Source organism: Diceros bicornis, chromosome 25 (genome assembly GCF_020826845.1).
Source record: "Diceros bicornis minor isolate mBicDic1 chromosome 25, mDicBic1.mat.cur, whole genome shotgun sequence".
Taxonomy (NCBI): Eukaryota; Metazoa; Chordata; class Mammalia; order Perissodactyla; family Rhinocerotidae; genus Diceros; species Diceros bicornis.
The window spans coordinates 7,121,577-7,145,825 of record NC_080764.1 but is presented as its reverse complement, the minus strand read 5'-3'; the positions used below and the strand labels follow the sequence as shown (position 1 = coordinate 7,145,825).

General features: G+C 48.6%; 1 protein-coding gene across 2 annotated transcripts in view; it reads right to left on the bottom strand.

Moving 5' to 3' along the window:
• PACSIN2 (protein kinase C and casein kinase substrate in neurons 2) overlaps positions 1-24,249 on the bottom strand; it is a 143,358-nt gene that overhangs the window by 22,962 nt on the left and 96,147 nt on the right. For both annotated transcript variants that reach the window (XM_058568208.1, XM_058568207.1), the window contains exon 2: positions 20,430-20,568. In XM_058568208.1, the coding sequence (XP_058424191.1) occupies positions 20,430-20,489 (60 nt within the window). In that variant the 5' untranslated portion in view covers positions 20,490-20,568. The remainder of the gene's footprint in view (positions 1-20,429; positions 20,569-24,249) is intronic.

Genomic DNA, 24,249 nt, shown 5'->3' with positions numbered 1-24,249 from the left:
GAAGTGAGAGGCTGAGGGTACCCAGAAGGGCATCTCACACAGCTTCCCAGAGTAGGTGATGTCTAACTAGAAATATTTAAAAAAATAAAAGAAAAGTAATTTTTTAAATAATTCCGATTTAAATGATTTTATAATTAACATTATAGATCCTTGGCTAAAGGCCCTCTGATCATCACTGCTAAAACAGACTTTCAGATGCCTTCTGCTTTGAGGTCATCATATGCTGGATTACTATTACTTCCCAATTATAGCAATAAACTGTTTCACACTTACTAAGCACCTATTATGTGCTGGGCACCACACTGGGTGTTTTACACCTCCAAATATTGCCACTGCCCTAACAACTAGGGATAACTGTCCCCATTTTAAGATGAGGAAACCAAAGCTCAGAGAAGTTACATGGTTTGCCAGGATCCAGCAGTCGCAGTGGCTGGGCTGCAACTGAAGGCAGTTTCTCATATGGCTCCAGGTAGGACAGACTTGATGGCAAAGCTCAGAATCTTATCTGCTTTGACAAGTGCCAAAGTGAGTTTTGATTCCTTTATCTCACCTATGAAAAGAGGAACCAGCTCATCTAAACTATAAATAATAAAAGAATAATTGAGAGAATATTAGTGGCTAATTTGGAGTAAAAATCAAAGTGCTCACTATGTTTCATTCTGTGAGCTGCTGATTTGAAAGGACACCATTTGGCTGATCCCGGGGAAATCGGACCGAAAAATCATCTATTACACTTGCAACTCTTTCCTCCCGCTGTCTTCAAAAATCTTAGTCAAGCTTCTGTCAGTTTTATTGTTTCTAACAGTGTCTTTGCCTGGCTGATCACTCTGTTTGGAGTAAGTCTGGAAGCTCCTGGAAGACAGAGAGGACTAGTTCCCACTTCTACAGGAAAGGGTACAGCCGTCTCTGCCGTGCAGGCTGCAGAGACCAACAGCACAGTAAGTTTAACTCTGGCTATAAACAGTTCCAGGTACCCGAGTTTCTCCTCTCCTAAGCTGAGTAACCCGGTGAAGAAGAGGGGTGGGGTAGTAGTGGTAAGACCTTGCACAGGGACAGAAAACAAGGGCCATCCCTGACGCCAGAGCTCTAGACAGGCTGAGATGAGCCCACTGCTGTGGGGATAGAAGCCTGGGGACAGCAGGAGCCCTGGAAGCCAGGCAGCCTGGGCAGCCTTCTCAGGGCCGTGTGTGGTCTCCAGCAGGCTTCTGGAGCGCAGGAACACCTCCTGGGCCCCGGCATCTGCCATCGTTCCCTGTACAGACCCCTCCAGTGCAGGCATGGCCTGGCTGTTACTCCTCAGCAAGGAAGGCAGGTCAGCAGCTCCCCAAGACACAGAACCTCAATCTGAGTTTTCAACTCCATCCTTCAGCAGCCCCTTTTTAGGAAGGCAAAAGCAAGCATTTCACAACCAGTGGGAAGTGACATCACACACTCACTTCCCTTAAAATAGGGCCTTGCTGTCATTTTGAAATTTACAGCAGGGTAAAACACATAACCAACAAAATACAAGTCAGTATCACTGAGCTCTGGTGGCAAGAAGAGCTAAGATAATCACAGCTCGATTCGGCCTTGACAGGCGACACGAAACCACGATGCAGAGCTGGTATTCATCTCACTGTTACCAGTAATATTCAAATGGTAATCAACATCAAAATATCCAGAAACCTGAAAACCTCTCTGGTTTTCAAAACCCTTGTAAGAAATTCAGGGGAGGGCAGGCCCCATGGCTTAGAGGTTAAGTGCACGCTCCGCTGCTGGTGGCCCGGGTTCAGATCCCGGGCGCGCACCGACGCACTGCTTCTCCGGCCATGCTGAGGCCATGTTCCACATACAGCAACTAGAAGGATGTGCAACTATGACATACAACTATCTACTGGGGCTTTGGGGGGAAAAATAAATAAATAAAATTATAAAAATAAAAAAGGATATTTCTTAACAAGGCACATGTTGGTACAGCCCATCAGCACATACCGTAGCTGCTGTTCATTCACTCATTCATTCATTTATTTATCTATCTATCTATCGTGAGGAAGACCAGCCCTGAGTTAACATCCGATGCCAATCCTCCTCTTTTTTGCTGAGGAAGACTGGCCCTGGGCTAACATCTGTGCCCATCTTCCTCTACTTTATATGGGACGCCGCCACAGCATGGCTTAACAAGTGGTGCATCGGTGCACGCCCTGGATCCAAACCGGGGTCGCACGCACGTAACCGCTTGCACCACCGGGCTGGCCCTCATGCTGTTCATATTTAAATGACAACTCTTGAAATCTGAAAACCAGCAAGGAATACAGAAAGGATGTTGCCAGAAGCACTTTGACCACTGCTGGGGCCAAGGAAAGAAGAGAGTGCTCATGACAACAGGCACTGAGATGCTCCAGCAACTTCTGCCTTGCTGTCCTTTGCTCAACGCAAAGGCTACATACGGGCTCATGACAGACCATCTCTTTAGTCCACACATAGGGACATTCATCAGGTTTCACTGTTTCCATCTTCATAAGCCACCTGGTGACAGAGCAATGTGGCCTTCCCGCTCTCCTGAGCAAGGCACTGGCGGTCATCCCATAGCAGAGCCACTGACAGCTGTTTTTCTAAATTGAAATATAATCTACATACAATAAAATTCACCCTTTGCAGATATACACTTATATGAGTTCAGACAAATGTATACCATGTATAACTACCACCATATCGAGGTACAGAATATTTCCACCCCCCACGGAGTTCCCTTGTCCCTTCTTGCAGTCAATCTCCTCCCACACAGCCCCTGGCAACCACTGATCTGATTTTTGTCCCTTTTCCGAGATGTCCAGGATAAATGGAATCACACAGTGTGTAGCCTTGCTTTTGTGACTGGCTCTGTCACTTATCATAATGCTTTTGAGGCTGATCCATGTTACTGCCTGTATCAGTCATTCATCCTTGGTATTGCTAAGTAGTGTTCTATTGTGTGCATCTAGCACCATTTGTTTATCCTTTCATCTTGCTGAAGGACATCTGGGTTGTTTCCAGTTTGGGGCAATTTTTCTTTTACTTTCTTTTTTTTCCTCTGAGGAAAATTTGCCCCAAGCTAACACCTGTTGCCAATCTTCCTCTTTTTTTTTTTTTTTTTTTTATTGATGTTTTAATGGTTTCTAACATTGTGAAATTTTGGGTTGTACATTTTTGTTTGTCCATCACCACATATATGACTCCCTTCACCCCTTGTGCCCACCCCCCACCCCCACTGCCCTGGTAACCACAGTCCAGTTTTCTCTGTCCATGTGTTGGTTTATATTCCACATATGAGTGAGATCATACAGTGTTTGTCTTTCTCTTTCTGGCTTATTTCACTTAACATAATATGCTCCAGGCCCATCCATGTTGTTGCAAATGGGACGATTTTGTCTTTTTTTATTGCTGAGTAGTATTCCATTGTATATATATACCACATTTTCTTAATCCAATCGTCAGTCGAGGGACACTTAGGTTGCTTCCACTTCTTGGCTATGGTGAATAATGCTGCAATGAACATAGGGGTGCATAAGCCTCTTTGGATTGTTGATTTCAGGTGCGTTGGATAGATTCCCAGTAGTGGGATGGCTGGATCATAGGGCATCTCTATTTTTAATTCTTTGAGGAATCTCCATACCGTTTTCCATAGAGGCTGCACCAATTTGCATTCCCACCAGCTATGTATGAGGGTTCCTGTTTCTCCACATCCTCTCCAACATTTGTTGTTTTTTGTCTTGGTGATTATAGCCATTCTAACAGGCGTGAGGTGGTATCTTAGTGTTGTTTTGATTTGCATTTCCCTGATGATTAGTGATGTTGAGCATCTTTTCATGTGCCTATTGGCCATCTGTATATCTTCCTTGGAGAAGTGTCTGTTCATTTCCTCTGCCCATTTTTTGATCGGGTTGTTTGTTTTTTTGTTGTTCAATTGTGTGAGTTCTTTATATATTATGGAGATCAACCCCTTGTCAGATGTATGTTTTGCAAATATTCTCTCCCAGCTGGTTGGTTGGTTGTTCATCTTGATTCTGGTTTCGTTTGTTTTGTAGAAGCTCTTTAATCTGATAAAGTCCCACTTGTTTATTTTTTCTTTAGTTTCCCTAGTCTGGGTAGGCATGTCATCCGAAAAGATTCCTTTAAAACCAATGTCAAATAGTGTGTTGCCTATATTTTCTTCTATGAGTTTTATAGTTTCAGGTCTCACCTTCAGGTCTTTGATCCGTTTTGAGTTAATTTTTGTGAATGGCGATAGCACATGGTCCACTTTCATTCTTTTGCATGTGGCTGTCCAGTTTTCCCAACACCATTTATTGAAGAGACTTTCCTTTCTCCATTGCACGTTCTTAGCACCTTTGTCGAAAATTAGCTGTCCGTATATGTGTGGTTTTATTTCTGGGCTTTCAATTCTGTTCCATTGATCTGTGTGTCTGTTTTTGTACCAATCTTCCTCTTTTTTGTTTGTTTTTTTTTTGGCTTGGGGACAACTAGCCCTGAGCTAACATCTGTGTTAATCTTCCTCTATTTTGTATGTGGGTCGCTGCCACAGCATGGCCACCAATGAGTGGTGTAGGTCCACGCCTGGGATCTGAACCAGCAAACCTGGGCCGCCACAGCAGAGCATGCTGAACTTAACCACTATGCCATGGGGCTGGCCCTCAGTTTGGGGCAATTGTAAAAACAGAAGCTATAAACAATCACCTACAGGTCTTTGTATGGATGTATGTTTTCATTTCTCTTGGGTAAATACCTAGGAGTGGAATTGCTATACGGTAAGTGTACGTCTAACCTTATAAGAAACTGCCAAACTGTTATCCAAAGTGGCTGCACCATTTTGCATTCCCATCAGCAATGTATGAGGGTTCCAATTGCTCTGCATTCTCACTAGCACTTGTATTGTCAGGGTTAAAAAATATATGTTTTAGCCATTCTGTTTAGTATGTAGCAATATCTCATCATGATTTTAATTTGCATTTTCCTAATCTCTAATGACACTGCGCATCTTTTCTTGTTCCTATTTGTCATCCACATGTCTTCTTTGGTAGAGTATGTTCTCTTTTTTATACATTTTTTAAATTGAAGTATAATGACAACTGGTTTTAAAATGCAAGAAATATTAATTTTCAAATATATGACATATTGATCATACACTAAAGTTAGGACATACATGGTTAGCTATTTCTGCTTTATCGATTCTGTAATTAAAAACCTTCTCTCTTGCTTTCCAAAACACTAGCTTGTTTTGAGATGGCCAAATGGTAGATAACTTTATGTAGGAATTAAAAATAAACAAGCTTTCTTCCAAACCTCATTATCAATTGATTTGTTCACAAAATGCCCATTCTTTAAACTAGGTCTGAAGCCATCCATGTTCCTAACTTCCTCTGAATTCAGGCTTATCCCCTGAGTACCAAGATACTAAAGAGAGATGCTCAACATACATGTGCCTCGGTGCAGGACAGGGATACCCCCCTCTCCCCTCAGGGACTGCCTGCCTGGAGGAAGGTATGTGGGGTGGAGGAGGCATATTGGAGGCAACATTCAAATTAAACTTTCAAGGACAAGTAGGAAGCTGTCCAGATTAAAGGTGAAGTGAGGGAAATGATTCTAGGCAGAGAGAACAGTGTTGGCAAAATGAAGAAGGTATGACAGCATGGAGACTTGGGGGTACCATGAGAAGTCCACTAGGAATGGAACGTGGAACACAGAATGCAGGGGAATGACTAGGGATTTAGCTGGGGTTAGGTGCAGGGGGTGGAATGGGAGGTGGGGTCAGAGGGTGAGAAATCTCGAGGGTCAGGCCTTCATCCTGAAGGGTGCTGTGCTTGGGGACTGGTGGGGTTCAGGAGGGTCAAGCTGCCAGAGGGAAGGTGCGAGAATGGCCTCCTGAGACTGGGGCCACAGCAGTGGGGATGGAGAGGGAGAAAGCGGGAGAATGGAACTGCTCTGTCCTCCAGGTGGCAGACCAGGCTGGACAGAGGTAGCGGGATCTCAGCTCCCAGGGACCTCAGAGGCTGGTTTATGCAGGCTGGGCTCATCAGGCTTGGGAAAGAGCCCAAGAAACTCCTTTCCAGAGTCTCTGGAAGCTGCTCTCCCGCCTCCCTCCTCCCAACCACCAAGCTCTGCCTTGGGCTCACCAGAAGCCCGACCTGTCTACTGTCCTCCCGGGAATCTGAATGGCTCTTTCCCCTTTCCACCCACAATAGCCTTCACCCGGGCCCAGGGGCCCCCTGGTGCCGGCCCTCCTGGCTGCCCAGCTCTTCCTTTCTGTAAGCCTGGCTCTAATCTTCCTCTGGCCTTCCTCGGGCCCAGGCCCTGAGAATCCAGTGTCAGACAAAACTTGTTCACAGTCAGCTGAGTCGAGGGCTGGAGTTGCAGCAATCCCTGTTCAGAAACATCTGTGTAATCGGGAATCAGAGCAGAGACAGTGGGGTCTGCCTAAAAGCCAGCAGGTTTATAATTACAGGGTGCTGGGAAGGACTGTTCAAACAGGTCACACCAGTTCCTCACTCATCCTCTGGGTGTAAACAGTCCAGAACTGCCTTTCACAAGGACACTGGAGAATGTTTGCTTCTCTGACTTAACAGCCTACTTATCTCAGCCAGCTCCTTCCTGTGGAACACAGTGGCCAAAGGCAACAAGAATGCTGGAGGATTTGGAAGCAGGCCAGTGAGACCTCTGGGATCCAGGGGGGTGAGAGGGAAAGTGAACACAGACCTGCAGCTCCTCTGAGCCGCCCACCTGCCGGCCCCCAGGGCCAGGCTGGGCCCCCTGCAGGCTCAGTTACCATTACCTATGTTAACTGCAGGCCGACAGGGCAGGGGAACCTGTAGGGTGCCACGTACTGGTCACCTTACATACACCTTCCAATTTATTCTTTTTACCTTCCTCTTTGGTTGGTGACCACCAGGCCTGTCTCACAGACAAATTACCTGATTACAACCAAAGTCCCAGGATGAAACCAGTGGCCCAAGTGAGGATGGAACTGGGCAGGACCACCCCAAAGCTCACGCTCTCCCACCCTGTGCTGCCTCGGCCCTGAGGCACCCAGGGGGCCGTCAACACCACAGGGAATCCCGATGTACTCTGGACTCCTCCAGGAACCCCAGTGACGTGGTGGCTGTCTCACTGCTGACTTGATGCATCACAGTAGGAGGGAGCAGCAGCCCCATGCAGAGGTGCTCCCAGGCTGTGCCCCAGACCACCCGGCCCTCCCCTAGCCAGCCCCTCTGCCCATCCCCCAGACAGCCTCACTTCCCGCCGTGCCAGGTCTGTGCAGACCAGATCCCGCAGCACACAGGATGACATCAACCCCAAATACCTTCCAACTCTGCACCCGAAGGGGGTGTGGACCTTTGTCCTTCTTAGCTACCACTCTTTCTCCACTGTCTTCCACTGTCTGCCGCATGGCAGGCACTCGATAAAAATGTGAAAGGTAAAACCATAAAATGACTAAAAGAAAATGTAGGTGAATATCTTTGTGACTTAGGGCAGGACAGGACTCCTTAAACAAAATTTCAAAAGTAAAAGCTATAAGGATACACACACACACATACGTGTGTGTGCGTGCGCATGTATATACATATACACACATACGAATAAATTTTATTACATCAAAAATTAAGGATTTCTGTTCAGAAACCAACACCATGGACAAGGTTAATAACAGACAGACTGCAAATATTGTCACCCAATCTGCTATGTCTAAATTGACAAAGGACTAAAATCTGGAATATCCCAGAAAGTCCTACACATCAAATGAAAAAAGCCCCGTGGGAGGAGGGCAAAGAGTATGAATAGGCAATTCAGGAAGAAGCGGAAGTCCAAGGCGCCAATGTGCAGTGAGATGCTCACACTCGTGGGACTTAGAGGAATGCCCATGAGAGCAGCGAGGTAGCTCTTTACCCCAACAGACTTGGCAAACCCGGGAGAGCAGGAAATGCCAAGTGTGGGGTGGAGGTGGGCACACAGCACCCCTTATCGTATATACTGGTATGCGAACAACCTGCGAACAACCAAGTAGTAATGGAGTCACTAAGCATACACATGCCCTACGACGACCCAGCAACTTCACTCCTGAGTTACACCCCCACAGAAATGTTCGCTCAGGTCACGGGGCACATAGGAGTCTTCTCCCTGGGGATTGGGTGGGTGAACGTGGGGGGCACCTCAGTGTGGTGGCAGGAAAGAAATGCAGGACTAGGTGCAGATACAGCAACCTGAACAGACCTCACAAACAGTGCCCAGTGGAGAAAAAGAAACACAATGACAGGGAGCATGATGTCCTTGGGGGAAATTAAAAATAGTTGCACATAAAGCAAGGATACAAAGTTTACAAGAACACAAGCTAACACCAGCCATAACATCAGAAAGGGCAAGGGGACTAGATGGGTGTTGACGAGCGAGTCCCAACCCACCTGTCCCAATTCCAGCTCTCTACTAAGGCTCAGCTCAGATTCCCCACGGAGGCTTCCCTGACACCTGCCGTCCCTGCTGGACCACCAAGCGGGAGTGCCTGTATCACCTGCACTTGCAGACAGGCGAGATCAATTCCCTACCACGGGTTCCTGCTGGCTGGTCCACCTGGGGGCCACAAGGGCCCTTCCAAACACTGTCCCCATGCCCGGCAGTTGTAGCTCGTCCCATATGGGTCACCATCGTGCATGTTAGCCTCCCTGCCCCAGCTGGACTGCAAGCCTCTTGGCAACAGGTGTCACATACTTAGTGTTTCTCATCATCATCAGCATCATAATAGAGCATGCCCACGCTTTGTCAGGCAGTGTGCTGACAGCTCTTCATGTGTCACCTCATTTCATCTTGTGACAATCCTAGGCAGTGGGTACACTAGCATTCCCATTTTACAGAGGTTTGAAGAGGTCAAGTCACCCATGATCATGCAGCCAGAAGGAGGCAAAGCCCACCTTCCAGAACCTTCCTTAGGCTGATAACAGAGAAGGTGTAGAGCCAAGACTTAACGGGTCAATATCAGGTGATGTGTGTGCTTCAAACCAGCCCTGCGGGTTCCAGGAAGGCCAGAAACAGAGTTCAAGTCTGTAAGCTAGTGTATAGGCCCTGCTCCTGATTCTACCGTGTGCTGGCAAGGTTACCACAAACCTGTAAACTCATAAGACTGCTTGCCAAAGACGACCTTGATTTTACCCTCAGAATGCTCATGCCCTACCATACAATCCAGCTATTCCACTGCTGGGTATTCATCCAAAGAATGCGAAAACACCAATGCATAAAGATACATGCATCCCTGTGTTCATTGCAGCGTTATTCACGATAGCCAAGACTTGGAAGTAACCTAGGTGTCCATCAAGGGACAAATGGATGAAGAAGATGTGGTATATATACACAATGGAATACTACTCAGCCATAAGAAACAATGAAATCCAGCCATTTGTGACAACATGGATGGACATCGAGGGTATTATGCAAAGTGAAATAAGTCAGAAGGAGAAGGTCAAATACCATATGATCTCACTCATTAAGTAGTAGATAAAAACAACAACAAACAAACACATAGAGACAGAGATTGGATTCGTGGTTACCAGAGGGGAAGGGGGAGGGAGGAGGGCAAAAGGGATAATTAGGCACATGTGTGTGGTGATAGATTGTAATTAGTATTTGGGTGGTGAACATGAGAACATGATGTAATCCATGCAGAAATAGAAGTATAATGATGTACACCTGAAATTTATACAATGTTATAAACCAATGTTACCACAATAAACAAAAAAATTTTTAAAAAAGTCATCTGAGAAAATAATAATCTTGTGATGAAGAGTAGTGAGTAAAACATCTTTTAAAGTTACATGTGATACTTTAAAATACATGTGATAAAGAAAATGTGATACTAGTGGAGACTGATGGAATAAAATATAAGACCTAGGGAAAACAAAAAAGAATGCTCATGCCCTTTAATCTGTGACCTTGAGGGCCCAAGTACCACAACTGCTCCCTCTACACCTGGAGAGGCGGGTTCAGGGATGAGCCAGCTGTGCTGAGCTGACCGGACAGAAGGAAAAGCCCCTGGTGGTGTTCCCCCCAGGCAAGTCCACCGAGTCAGAGTCGAATGTTTATCCCAAGCTGATAAAGCACGCCAAGAGACTCCGGGATATTCTCTCTCAATCAGCCTTTTTTTTTTTTTTAATTTATTTATTTTTCCCCCAAAGCCCCAGTAGATAGTCGTATGTCATAGTTGCACTTCCTTCTAGTTGCTGGATGTGGGACGCGGCCTCAGCATGGCCGGAGAAGCGGTGCATCGGTGCGCACCTGGGATCCGAACCCAGGCCGCCAGCAGCGGAGCACGCACACTTAACCGCTAAGCCACGGGGCCGGCCCTCTCTCAATCAGTCTTAAAGACAAGCAAGAAAGATGACCCTTTCAGGATTCCTTAACCTCAGTCCTGCAGATGGCAACGAGATTGGCTAAGTGAGCTTTTGCTCTCTTATTTGAGTCCATCAGGCCCTCTGACGAGCCTCCTTCCCTCTTCCCCCTCTCACGAGGGGAGGGGCAAAGATCTGGCCCTGCCCCGAAATAAATGACCTTGCACAGGTCTCTCTCCTCGTACTTCTATTCCTTCAGCTGTAAGGTGGAGTTAGAGCTGATTTTGTGAGGACCCAATGCACTGGGATACAGTGAGTCCAGGCTGGGTCTTCCCAGTCAGGCATGTTCTTAGCCTGGTGCGGCCATTACTTGACCACACTTGGCCATTTCTTCATCTTGTCCACTCAGAGACAAAATGAAGAGGGGAGCAAGATTAGATGACCTCCAAGGGCCCTTCACAGTTCCAGGATTTCTAATTGAACAGTCTGTCCATGCCACTAGCTGGCTGGCTATCCCCAGAAGCATGCATAACTCTCAACTTTTGAGGGTCTAGCAACAGCCTCTTGCCACTCACAAATAGGTACTGAACACCTACTGGGTGCCAAGGACCTTGTGAGGGATGAGGGCTATAATGGTGAACAAACTGTCAGGGTCCCTACCTTCGTGGGACCTATGTTCAGAAAAATAGCACAATCACAGATGGTGACAAGTTCTGGAAGGAACACTCTGGGTGGTTGGGGCTGCCTGGAGGAAGTGATGTTTGAGGGGAGAGCAGAAGGGAACTCTGTGGGGCAAGGCCACTTTCTGAAGGCTTGAGGGAAGATGTCAAGGCCCGCGGAGCGCGAGCTATACTCAACACCACCTCCTCCGTGAAGCCTCCCCCAAGACCATCCCCCTCTTGTTGTTCTTGCATGGATATCTGCTGTCACACACTAAAATGTGGTAACATAGTGGGTTTTGAGGGCAAGGACCGTGCTTTATTCTTCTCCATCCTCCATGCCAGGAACACAGAGGGCAGCCCACCATATCTTCTCAATGCCCAGTGGTGCTGGGAGCAAGGGCTCTCATTCCACATAGACAGGAGGGGACTGAGAAGCTGCTGAGCGCTCAGCCAGAGGCACAGGCAATGAAGCAACTCAGGATCCTTTATTTATCAAGTTCTTAATCAGTGAGCCACTCGAGCTCTCCCACAAAAGCTAAAAAGAATCAACTCTCAGCACATCATCAGATGGTAACTCCATGGATGTCAAATGAGCAACTAACATACGGGTCTGCCCGTCTGGAAAGTCTTTCAAGCAAAAACCAGCAGGAGAGCCTCCAGTTCCTTCACTTAGGCTTACAAGGCTTTCTGTCAAATCCAGGGTCCGAATTCGTTTATCCCAAGTCTACTCTTGTCCCAGGCAGGCTAGGAGGCTCCAGGACTGGGCCCTGCAATGTTGCTATGTCCCCACCCACATTCCCTGCCCAGTGCATCGCAAACGCCACATCCTATACACACCAGCAGGGCGTCCCCACGGTGACAGCACAGGGCCTCCTATCTTAGGCACCTTTCTTACAACCTATCCCAACCCCTACTCTGAACCTTCCTTTCCAAACAGGGGGTCACAATGGATCTTAGGGTGGTGAAATCTGTGATGCGTGCTTGAAAACACCAAGGAGTGAGGTGTCTGGAAAACCATCAAGTCTGAGCCTTGCTTTCTCACTGTGCTTGGGGGGTCCTCAGTCCCACACGGTTCCAATTCTCCTAGTTCTCCAACCTGCCTTCCAGCTCACTTGCCATCTGGTCACCCAACTCTCCCTGCACTGGAGCAGAGGGTCTAGGAGCTCCTCATCTTGGTGCTCCCCTGAACCCCCATCTGGGCTAGCCCTCACCTCACCAGGCTCCACATCCTCAAAACGGGGTAATGCGATTCACCTAGCAGAGCCCCAGAGGGTTAGAAATAAGTTCATTGCCAGCCTGCTGCTGCTGCTCTTGTTTATTACCAGCCCCAGTTTCCAGCCACCTTGAGCCTGATTGGCATGCTCTGGTTCGACTCTGCCCCAGCACTAGTCCAGTCACTGCCTTGGGGCCTCACTCAGGTCCAACTCCTGGTTTTCAGTTCTCTCCTCCAACACTGAGGGGCCCCACCCTCTGTTCCTGGAATTTGCACTCATCAAGTAGGAGGGTGAAGAAAATGAGGCTCATGACTGTGCAAAGGCACCCTTTGCTGTTTGCGAGTTTTAAAGCACAAATCCAAGACTTCAACAACTTTAAAGATCAATTGCATCATCAATCTTTAATCTAAATGCTCAAAATGACAAGCTGAAAAATGGAAGAAACGGAAACTCAGAAATTCCAACACTGAGATCTAACGCCAAAAGCAGAACACATAATAACATAGAGAGGAAGGATGTGTTTAAACAAAGTTATTTAAGAACTGAACTCCTTAAGGCTGGTCAGCCAGGTTCCCCGCACTCTCCGCCCTTGGCTCACGTTGCTCAGACATCATAAAGGCCCGACGACACCCATGGACTTGTTTGTGAGCACAGAACATGCCCACCTATGAGACCCCGCTCTGGAGCTCATGGTCTCCCGGACATGAGTGCACGCACACATTCACCCTTCAGCCAAGTGCCCAGCGAACGGCAGGAGCACACGGCTGCCTAGTGCCCAGGTCACTGCCCTCTTTTATTCTCCCTCACACTCCAGGTAGGTGCTGTAAGAGCTGCCACCACCTGGATGGTCTGTAAGTAAGGGCTTACTGAAGACTGGCAGCTTTTGGCAGAAACTAACAGTGAAAGGAGGCAGGGACAGCTAGAGAGATGCCCAAAATCAAGTGAACTGCAGGGGTACAAAGCCCAATTACCTAGTAGGGAAATGGCCAGACTGGAAAAGCGGGAACAGCACTTCCTCCAGGCAGCACCTCCCCCTCGTCCCATGCCCACTCCCTCCCCAACTTGCTGCCTCTACAGTATGCCAGCCCTCCCCCAGTCCCCCGCACCAGAATCTCTGGTTTCACCGTCATGACTCCTGTTACACCCACCCCCACACACAAGACCATGAGCTCCTCTGCCCCCATCTCTGTACCTGGGTCCCTCAGCGCCAGCCCCACCAGGCCAAATGTTTGTATACAAATGTCTCAATGGAGCTAAGCACCCCCCAGTCTAAGTTAGCACTCAAAACCCCTCCAGTTCTAAAATCGTGTCATTTATTTGTTACTGAATAGAAAGGGAAAATGTGTTCTCTTACATGGCTTAAACAAGATACTTGACATCACTGAAACCAAATGAGAAAACAAAAATTTATCTTCCGAGGACAAGCTTGACAACAAAAACCTTGAGTGCTCAAGTCTCGCCAGTTAAAAACTGACCAGCTCTTTACCCGGCTCTCACAACAACGGCTTTCAGACAGGGGAGGCCAAGGCTGCACCGACACCAGGAGAGGCCATCTGACTCACCCACCTTGGCCCGTCTCCACGTGTGCAACGTCCATGCGTGTGGCCGAGAAATGGAGTAAGCGAAGAGGTGACACTGTGAGACCACTGGGGCTCAGGGGTCACGGGGACCCTGGCCCTGTGGATGTTATCTGTGATTCTTACAGCCACCCCAGGAAGGAGGAATTAGCAATGCCATGTCACCGCCTGGGAGACCGAGCAGGTTATTGCACTTCTCCGAGCCCTCAGGGTCACGTACTAGCAAACGGTGGTGCCAGCCAGGAGTCTGCTTCTTCACACGGAAACAGAAGCGTTGAAGTGTGCGGCAGCCACTGCAAAGGAACGCTTCTCTTCTATACCAAGCTCCCAGGAGGCTGAGAGCAGAGGCAGGAGAGCAGATCTAGAGAGCAGGTGCCTGGGCCCAAATCCCAGCTCCACCAACTACTGTCTATGTGAAGTCGGGCAACACCAAACCACCAGAGCCTCAGTTTCACACCTGTAAAGTGGAGATCACCATTTCAGAAGGCAGTTGTGTGGACTGAGAGCAGAGGCCAGAGTGAACATGCAATAAATGCTAGCCATTATCACTGTTTTTTATTTCTAAACTTTTTGTTATAGTGTAACATTCCCGCTTCCAGACTGTAAGCAAACACCAGTGTGCACACAGCTCGACGACTTTTATGAATGTACACACTCATGCACGGGATACAACGAAGTCATTGCTGTCCTAGAGCCACCTCTGACGCAGCTCTGCTATGCCCACTCAGCAGGCACAGCCCCCTTCTGCATCCTCACAGCATTTGATCTGGACTATTTTAAAGTCACCTTTGTCTGTGGTACTCATGCTGTATCCCCAAGGCCTAGAATAGGGCCTACCATATAGGTGCTCTGTAAATGTTTACTGAAAGAATGATTTCTGCTCAGTATTATGGTTATTTGCATACATATTTTAATTCCAAATATTTGTTTGTAAGCTTCTTATGGGCAGGGCATGTCTTACTCCCAGCATTAAACCACGTCCTTTCTCTGATTCACTCGTACGTTCAATTGACAATCACTCAGTGTGTGAAGCACCATGCTAAGTGACACAGTGAGAACCATGCCCTTGCCCTCACGGAGTTCACAGCCCACAGGGAGAAGCAAATGGTGACGGTACAACATGCTGGAGGAGCATGCAGGGAGGCTGCCTAAGCCCGCAGGAGGGATCAGGGAAGGCTGTCTGGAGGAGGAGCTCCTTGAGAAATAAATGGAGGTTGGGCTGGAGGAAAGAACACCAGCCTCAGCCCGGACCCTCCCAGGCAGAGAGGCTGCTCTTTGTGGGCGGGAGCCACCCTAACTGCAGCCCAGGGCAGAGCTCCTCAGGGAGGGCCAGGCGGCCCAGCAGCTGCCAACACAGGGTCACGTTTCAGTCATGCTGAAGAGTGTGGTTTTACTTTGAAGGTGATGAAGAAAACTGAAGCTTCCCACCCCGGCCAGAGAGTCAGCGGGGTGGAGAACAGACTGAACATGGCACAGGGAGGCCAGTGCCCTCATCTTTGGTCATGGCACAGCAGACACTGGTTCAGTTGAAAGAATGAATTAATGGTTCTATTTAGAAACTTCAGTGAAATTAAGGTATGCCACCAGCCTGCTAGGAAATATGTCTGAGCACAGTACAACAAAGCTAATCCACAACTTGCACCCATGGACATGAACTTCACGTGCACCGCCCCATAGGGTTGACACCCACAGACAGGCCATCGTACACAGAAGTCCGTCCAGGTCTGTGTATGTGGAGGGTGGCCAGACAACAAAAGGAATGCATGACTGATGCTGAGTGGCCAAGCAATATTTATTTTATACATGCCTCACGCTTCCCACTCACAGCACTAGCCCTGCTGCCCCAAAACTACCCACCACAGCAAATGATGGCTCTGGGGTCCCAAGACTGTGCACCCATCTCGGGACCCCAGGACTCAGCCCAGGGCCTGGACTGTGGCCGATGCCAAATCAGGCTTTGTGGAACCCATGAAGACGGGCCAGTGGCATCTTCTAAATATGTTAGCCACAAAATTGGTCCAGAAGGATGGGAAAAGTGCACACCATTCCACATGGATGGCTTTCCAGACAAAACAGCGGTACATGTGGAGACGTTCTCACGTGGTGTGCTGTCTCCACACAGCTCACGTCTGAGAGGAACCTGCAGGGGGAGCCTTCTCTGAAGGAGACAGTAAATACTGGGAGTCACATGCCAACTCTTTAGGGCTAACATTCCCAGAACATTTTACAGCAAGGTATTTACGTCCTCTTCATCTCCCAGATATTCTTCTCCTCAAAGGCACTTTGTGCCACAGAGAGTGCAGTACAGGTCAGCCCCAGCCTGGCTTCGTCCAGGGAGATCTGACCGTAACTGCACATATTGCTGACAGGTGAGCAGAACTCCTGCCTTAGGGATGAGGCAGATTCAGGGTCCAGTTCCCAAAATTAGTAGTTTGCCCTTTCCCAGCCAGGCCCCCAAAAAGCCCTTGGAGATTCGGGCAGCAGCACTCAGGCCTGCCGGGGACAAACCCATCATCACGTGCCCAGAGCCCACCAAGGGCAGAGGAGGCCAGGCTTTCCTAGGAAGTACTGGTGACACCTGGAAAGCCCCTCAGCCTGCAGCCTTGTCTCTCTCTGTACACCAGCACCCAGAGCCAAAGAGAAGATCCAGATGCAGGGCCTGGAAGTGGGGGACACAGTGGGAGGGCCCGCAGGCTCTGGGAAGTGAGCCAGAACATGCGCCAGAGGCAGCCGAGCCACCCCACACCCCACTGGGAAGCTCTCGGGCAGGATGTGCCAGGCTCCAATTTGCTGAAGGAGCCACCCACTTGGGGAACAGCCTCCACTTGGCCCCAACCTACCCAATCCCGCATGACTTTTCATCCCCAAAACAGGCCCTTGGCTCCAAAAACGTCAAGATCCTCATCCTTCTGTGGTCACACTCTTTCCAGCCTCTAGACTTTGCTCCAGCCTGGAATGCCATCTCTTCTCCCTGTTCCCAACTCAAAGCCCAGCCCTACGTACCCCATACACCTTCTCTGGTGATGCCAGCCAGCAGATCTTTCTCCTCTGAACTCTGTGTCACTGAGGGACAGAGCTGTGGCTTGGCCCCTCTGCCCTCGTACTCCACAGAGGCCACTCTCCCTTCTCCTCCCAGCTACATTATAAGCACCTGCATTGCAGGAATCAGATCACCCCTCCTCTTTTTTTCTAAATCTCTTACTACAGTGTCGGGTAACACAGAAAGTGTCCCCTCCAAATACCCACTAAATACTTCTATTTGATATTATGTCCCTGTGGGCCATCTCTCCTCCCACAGATCAGTCCTTGCTCACTCATTCATCTAGCAAACACCTGAGTGCTTAGTAAGCACCAATCCCGCTCATTTTCCATGCCACCTTTCCTGCCCTCTCTCCCAAGAGGAGCCCCTCTTCCCCCTGTGCACCCTAGCAAATTCTACAGCACCTTGCACAACGGTCTGTCTAGCATCTGTCTCCTCCCTTGGGGAGTTGACCTCCAAATGTCACAGCCAAAGGCTCCTAGAGAGCAGGGCCTTGTCCCTCCTGCACAGGCACACAGCCAGTATGCAGAAGACGGTTCTGGAATGACTCACTCAGGTCATTATCTTTTGGTGGAAAGGAGTAAAATTAAGCACAAATGACTTTTCTACCTTGAGACCACAAGGCTTTCTTTAGATTTGTGCACCCCTGTGGGTCACACCATTGAGAAGTCACCTTCCGTGGGAAAGAGGGAACTTGTTGGCAACTTGGAGAGATGTGCAGCTGGCAGCGTGCACCTGAGTCACTGAGAGCCAAGCAGGCCGGCTCAGTCTGAGCAATCACTCCTCCACTCAGTGAACATCCACCAAGGAGGAGGATGAGGAGGAGGAGGAGGCACTGCTGACTTATACAAGCTGAAGAGGAATTTCAGGGACAGCATCACAAGATGAGCAGAGCCTGCCTAGAAAACAAACCCATCTGCCTTAGCGTTCTTCAGACAAAAGGAGAGGCTCTTGTCTCTAACATTATCGCAGGAATTTAACAGGGAGCCTCAGAGCTTAAATCAATGACAAAACTTGTTAAAACTACTTGATTTAATATATGCTGACAATACATACTGGCAACTTCCACCGACAGTTTTTTTTAACAAGCAGCTGAAGACTTCTGTAATAACACTGTATTTAGCTACTCAATTTTCCCAGAGCAGTTTCTGTCATTTCTGCTACTATTACTCCCATTTTACAGACTGGAGAATTGAGGCAAAGAAAACTTAGTAACTTGCCCAAAGCCACACATATGTAGTAAGTGATGAGGCAGGGAGTCAAACCCAGGCCACCCGGCTCCAAAGCACACGTCCGAATCTGCCCCGTTGCCTCTCCTGGTGTCATTCGCAAGGCCTTCCGTGTGTGCTAGCCTCTCTGCACCACCACCTAGCTCAAGGCAGGTTCTGATTAATACCAGACGGTAATGTCACCACAGCTACAAAACAGAAAGTTTCCCCATGACTTTAAAGAATTCTATCTTTAGTTTTGGTTCAGTGTTGAAAATAACAAGGACCTGCATTTCTAAAGGCCAGCTTCACAGGAACTCACAGGAGGCTCTGTACAGCCACCACTGGCTCCTGAGTGCTTCTGCAATGCTGGCAAGGCCACAGCCTCCCTGGGCGCCAGCAAGCGGGGTCTGCCCACCTGTGAACCCAGACCAGCATATGGGGGCGGAGGTGCAGTACTGAATTCCAGCATTGTCCCAGAAGCACCTCCCAACTGCACCTTATAACCACCTGTCCTAATACAGCTTCATCTAGTTTCACCACAACCCTCCCCCTACCCCGTGAGAATGCACCTGACAAAGCCAGGGAGCCCCTGCCGCCGAGAGGCTGGGACATGCCCATGACTCTCGCTGCCCCTGTCACTCTTGCTGCCTTCTGTGAAATGTTTCCCAGGGCCAATGTGCCTCTCTGGCTACTGAAACGAGCTCCAGCCTAGATACCCACCAGGAAGGCTGCTACCAGCTGAGGGGTAGGGGCTCGGGCTGTAACATTTCCCACTGGAGCCTCACGGGGTCTAGCACACAGTAGGTGCTGAATAAACACATATTTTTAATAAAATGAAGTATTCAGCTAAAAGTCAATAATAACGTTTCCCCCTTACATAGGAAAGAAAAGTGTTGATAGAATTTTGAGCTCTGGGCCGGCCCCATGGCGTAGCAGTTAAGCGCACGCACTCCACTGCTGGTGGCCCGGGTTCAGATCCCAGGCGTGCACCAATGCACTGCTTGTCACACCATGCTGTGGCGGTGTCCCACATAAAGTGGAGGAAGATGGGCACGGATGTTAGCCCAGGGCCAGTCTGCCTCAGCAAAAAGAGGATTGGCGTGGATGTTAGCTCAGGGCTGATCTTCCTCACAAAAAAAAAAAAGAATTCTGAGCTCCTTGCCCATCCTTTTTAAACTTGGGCACCTGTGATCACTTGTTTCTATTAGACTATAATATCAGATAGCATTTGATGTCAAGCAAAATCACACACCTAATTAAGTTTATAAAGCTATTTCATGCGATCCCCCAGTAAACCCCAGGGCATCATCCTCATCTCCTGCACCTCTGGAGCCTCCTGCGTCAGGAAAGCGCCCACGTGGATGCTTATGCCTATGTCTATATTCTCATTTCCTCCTGGCAGCCTCCCATGAGGGCTAGTATCATCACCCCGTTAGAGATGAAGACTCTGAGGCTCAGATCAGTCAAGCAACTTACCCAAGGTCACACAGCTAGTAATGGCACAGCTGGGATCAGAACCCAGATCTTTCCAACTGCAAAGCCAGTGCTCTTTCCAATAAGCCCACATCTGCCAGGAAAGTTCCAGGGGTTTTGCCACAAGAACAAAATTTGATCAAAAATGGACTTTCCAGGGCCGGCCCGGGGCATAGTGGTTAAGTTCGTGCACACCACTTCAGCAGCCTGGGGTTTGCAGGTTCAGATTCCGGGAGTGGACCTACCACCATTCGTTAAGCCATGCTGTGGCGGCGTCCCATATGAAAAATGGGAGAAGACTGGCACAGATGTTAGCTCAGTGACAATCTTCCTTAGCAAAAAGAGGAGGATGGGCAACAGATGTCAGCTCAGGGCCAATCTTTCTTACCAAAAAAATAAAAAAGGACTTTCCTTTGACCAGCAGGCAGGAAAAGTAAGTGGGGCTCAGGAAAGGAGAACTTCATCTGCATAGACTGACAGAAGATCCTCCAACAAGCATGAGGGCAGTTTGTTCAGCCCTCTGGCCACTTGCCTGTACTGTCCAGCATGATGTCACATCACTACCATCCATTTTTCTATACAAAACTCAAAAGTAATGCTGCCTCTCAGGCCAAGCCCAATAATTAGTGTGTGTCTCTCCAAGTCACAACGTGGCTAAACATGAAAAGGAAGACCCGAGAATGGACAAACTGACGAGATGTGAAAAACCGCTCTAACCTCTTTAGGCATCACACTTGTCTAGCAAGGAACGTTCACCACCTTCACTGAGAGCTAAGCTCTACCTGCTGCCATCTAGATCTGACCACCAGTGCCTGGCTGGTTTTGAGGTATGTTCATCTCATCCCCCCCCGTCCTGGCCAAAAAAAAAAGACCTCTCAGGCACCATCGGCCTGGTCTCCGCATTCATCAAAAAGAAAGTACGGGCATCACCTCCCAGAAGCTGTCGCTGGACACTTCTACTCCCACGGAATCATCATAAGCGACAGACATCTCTTCAAAGGGTGAGGGAGCAGCAGGGAACACGTCAATTCAGAGGTCAACTTCAGATGCTCAAAATCCGTAGTCAAACCTATAAAAGAAAAACATATCATTGTGGTTTTTAAATGCCCAAGTGAAAAGGCAAGCCATCTCCATTTTACAACTTTCATTTCCATCACTGCCTTTGCAAAGAACAGTCTAAAATGTTTCCTCTAGGTGGGAGACAGTCAATAAACTAAACTCTGGGCACTGACATCTACGTGCATGTTATATGCTGGGGTGTGTGTATTTCACATCAACAAGTAAACGTCAACATCTTACTGAAGAGCTCAAAGAGCTTTCTGAAGAACAATTCGCATTCTTAGATCAACAGACTGACAACCTGACTAAATAATCTTCCTCATCCCTTAGAGAAAAGGACAGAGAACTTGTGAGACTACGCAAAAGCAGCCAGAGTCCCTGCAATTCTGGGCTCGCCCTGTCCCAGCCTATCCTACCCACCCGGCAGGACGAGGACCTGGGGTAAAATGTGGGTGGAAATAATCTACCTTTGACCCCAGACTCCACTCTCCACAGAGTTTCCACCACGTTCCGCTTGTGTTGGGCATTGTCTCCTCCCCTCCCCATGACTGACTCAGCCACTGAAGCCTTGAATTCAGCCCAGTTTATTCTGACACCATCTATGTGAGGGTCAGCTAGAAAGAGTAAAGACAAGTTAAACTGATCACTTCTGAGTAACAACTCAATGTTCTAAATCCAGGCAAGGGCAAAGGGATGATTATTTCCCTGCTAGAGGTAAGAAGGTGGAGGACGCCAGCTACATTCATAAACACAAAGCACTTTGATGGAAAGACCTGTCCACAACCAGGTAAGACCCCCTGACTTCTTGGTGAAAAGGTGACTCCACCCTCCTTTACATCCCTCTGTGCTCAGATCGCACAGCCAGAGACCCGAAACTTTCCTAACTACCAGTCAGGAGTCCCAAGCCTCAGCTTAAGCGATGGGAGGGAGAAGGTGGGGCGGGGTAGGCAGAGTGATCTACACTGTTATACCTACGAGGTACAAGACTGTGTTCTAGGTACTTTTCCATGTTATCACATTTAATCCTTGCGATTCCCTGTGAGACAGTCTAGAAGCACAGTAAGGAACACAGGCTCTAGAGTCAGGCTGCCTGGGCTCCAACCCCAGACCCATTCATTACTCACTAGCTGGGCAACAGTGGGCACGTTACTAACCTGTCTGGGCCTCAATGGCCTTATCTGTAAAAGAGAGACAATAATGGAACCTGTATCACAGCATTACTGTGAGGATCAAATGAGGCAATACACACAGGGGTGAACAATACACGGTCCATAGTAAGCACTATGGACATAGTAAATTATAATGTAATTATTATTAGATAGTAATTATTATTACTATCATTACTTCTATCTCTTCTTTATAGTTGAGAAAATTGATGCTTAGGGAGTTTAAGTAACTTGCCCATGGTCACCCAAGTATTGAATGGTGGAGACCAGCATTTGACACCAACTCTGCATGTTTGCTAAGGTATTGTTCTCTCCATCATACCAAGATATTTTCCAAAAACGATCTCAAATTTACGTCAGGTGTCCTATAACCCAAGAATTAATTGCTAATGAAAAGGGTTTAATCTGATGGATTTCACAGCTTCCAAAATTGAACACAGCACCGTACGGGGCCAATAAACTCAAATTATGGTGTTTCAAAGTACTCCAGATGCACGCATGCCATTACCAGGCAGAGTTAAACGGGTGCCACACACACACGCTTCCTGACAGCACGCTGGCTGCATCTCTGCTCCGTAATCACAGCGGCCGCATCTCACTCTAACCGCTGGGCTATCACAAAGCATGGACAGGCCTCTCTGGCCTGGGCCCTGGTGCCATGTTTCACAGCATTCTCTTTTTCTGTGGAATCTTATGCTCTTAGCCAGGGCCCTCCTAGAAGCACCCCAGCCCCTGTCTGCAACAGCAGAAAGTCTTCTACCCAGAGCAGCTGCTGTCTGCTCCGGGCTCCTCAGGGATTAGCTGGGCTTTTGGCTCAGGCAAGTCTCAACGTGGCCTGATGAAGCCACTGGCTAGGCTGCCTGGCCAGGTCCAGAGAGCAGCTGCAGGGAGCAGGTGTAGGGAGGAGCAGGTGCCTGCCCTGGATGGAGAAGCAGCTTGACACTTGAAAAGCTCAGGCAGAGGAATTCATCTGGGTTCAGCCATGGTTTAGACACAAAGGGAGGATCAGTTCTGCACAAGATTTATTAAGCACCTACTAAGTGCCAAGAGTCGAGAAGAGGTTGCCTCTGGGCTCAGCACAAAAAGGCACAGTTGACTGCTAGGAGCAAGGACCTGAATCACCGAGAAGAGATGCCCTGCCAAGTAACAAAACCAAGAAACACTGGAGCTGCTGACGGCATCGGAGACGAGGCGTAAGCTTAGCTGACCAGTGGGAATAAGGAAAGCCCAGCTTGCACACAGTGGCAAGTTGGTGATGTCCCCCAGTCCAGGGCCCTGGATCTCACCATAGCACTGTGCTCAGTGACTGTGACATCCCCAAGATCACACCTGCACGAGGGCCAAGCTGACCCCACTGGTACCCCATGTAGCCACAGCCCAACGTTTAACAACTACAGTCAGCTCAACTGCCCTCGTGTGTGCTAGAGTTCATTTCAATGCCGAACCAGCTCCCTCACACAAATTCTTCAGTTCTTCTCTTCCCCACCTCCCGACTTATACATTCTCCAAGCTTATACATGAATGCCATTATTAATCTAAATAAAACAAAATTAGGAAGGCAAATCTCTTTTTGTAAAATTGTACAAGGCATTCCAGACCCAAATGTAAATGACTTTTGGAAGCTCTGTATCACTACTTCACTTTTGACTTGTAATAATTCAGAATTAGCGACATTTTTCTTCTGAACCCTTGAAGCAGATCTTACATAGGGTCTCATTGAACTGTTCAGCCTCCTCTAAGAGGTCAGAAAGCAGCAAGGACATTCACAGTCCTATACAGGAAACTGAGGCAAGGCATTAAAAACCCAAATAGACAGAAAGTGAGAAGAAGAAGGGAAGATCTCCTGCCCAAAGAGTTAGTGAGATAATGTAGGTGAAAGCCTAGGATGGTGGCAATCAGGAAAGTTCAGGTTCAAATCCTAGCTCTACCATTGATGAGCTGGTGACCACGAGAAAGCCAGTTAGTTCTCTGAGCCCTGGTTTCCCGAGCTGTGCTCCACCAGGTTTCAGTGACGGTTAAACAAGATGGTACACAAAGGCGCCAGGACCCAGGCTGCAGCCCATGGCAGGGCCCCCTCAGTGGGAGCCTCGTCCTCACCCAGCACCCTTGGTTCCAAGTGTCCTCACTACCTCCTGCAGCTCCACATGACAGTCACAAGGAAGGCAGGCAAAAGCGAGGGCCTGGGGGACAAGGATCTGTACCACAGAGAAAACCCAACTGATATTAAGCACTGGTCGACCTGAGAACTCATCTCTGACATTCACAGAGCAACACCAACCTCTGGGGGACTTGGGTTCAGGCCCTGCCCAACTGCCCCACCCCTCCCAAAGCACCCTGCTCCAACCTCAGTGATCCTGGTCTCTCCTGGCTCTCCCCTCCCTCTCCCATAAACCCCCTTTCCTTCTCCTGTCACCGGTATGCCCCATAGTCTGTTCTTGAGGTTCTTCCTGTACCTCCCAGCAATGGTCTCATCCTCTCCTGTGACTTCAAATATCACCAATATGTGGGAAGCAGCAGCACCCCTT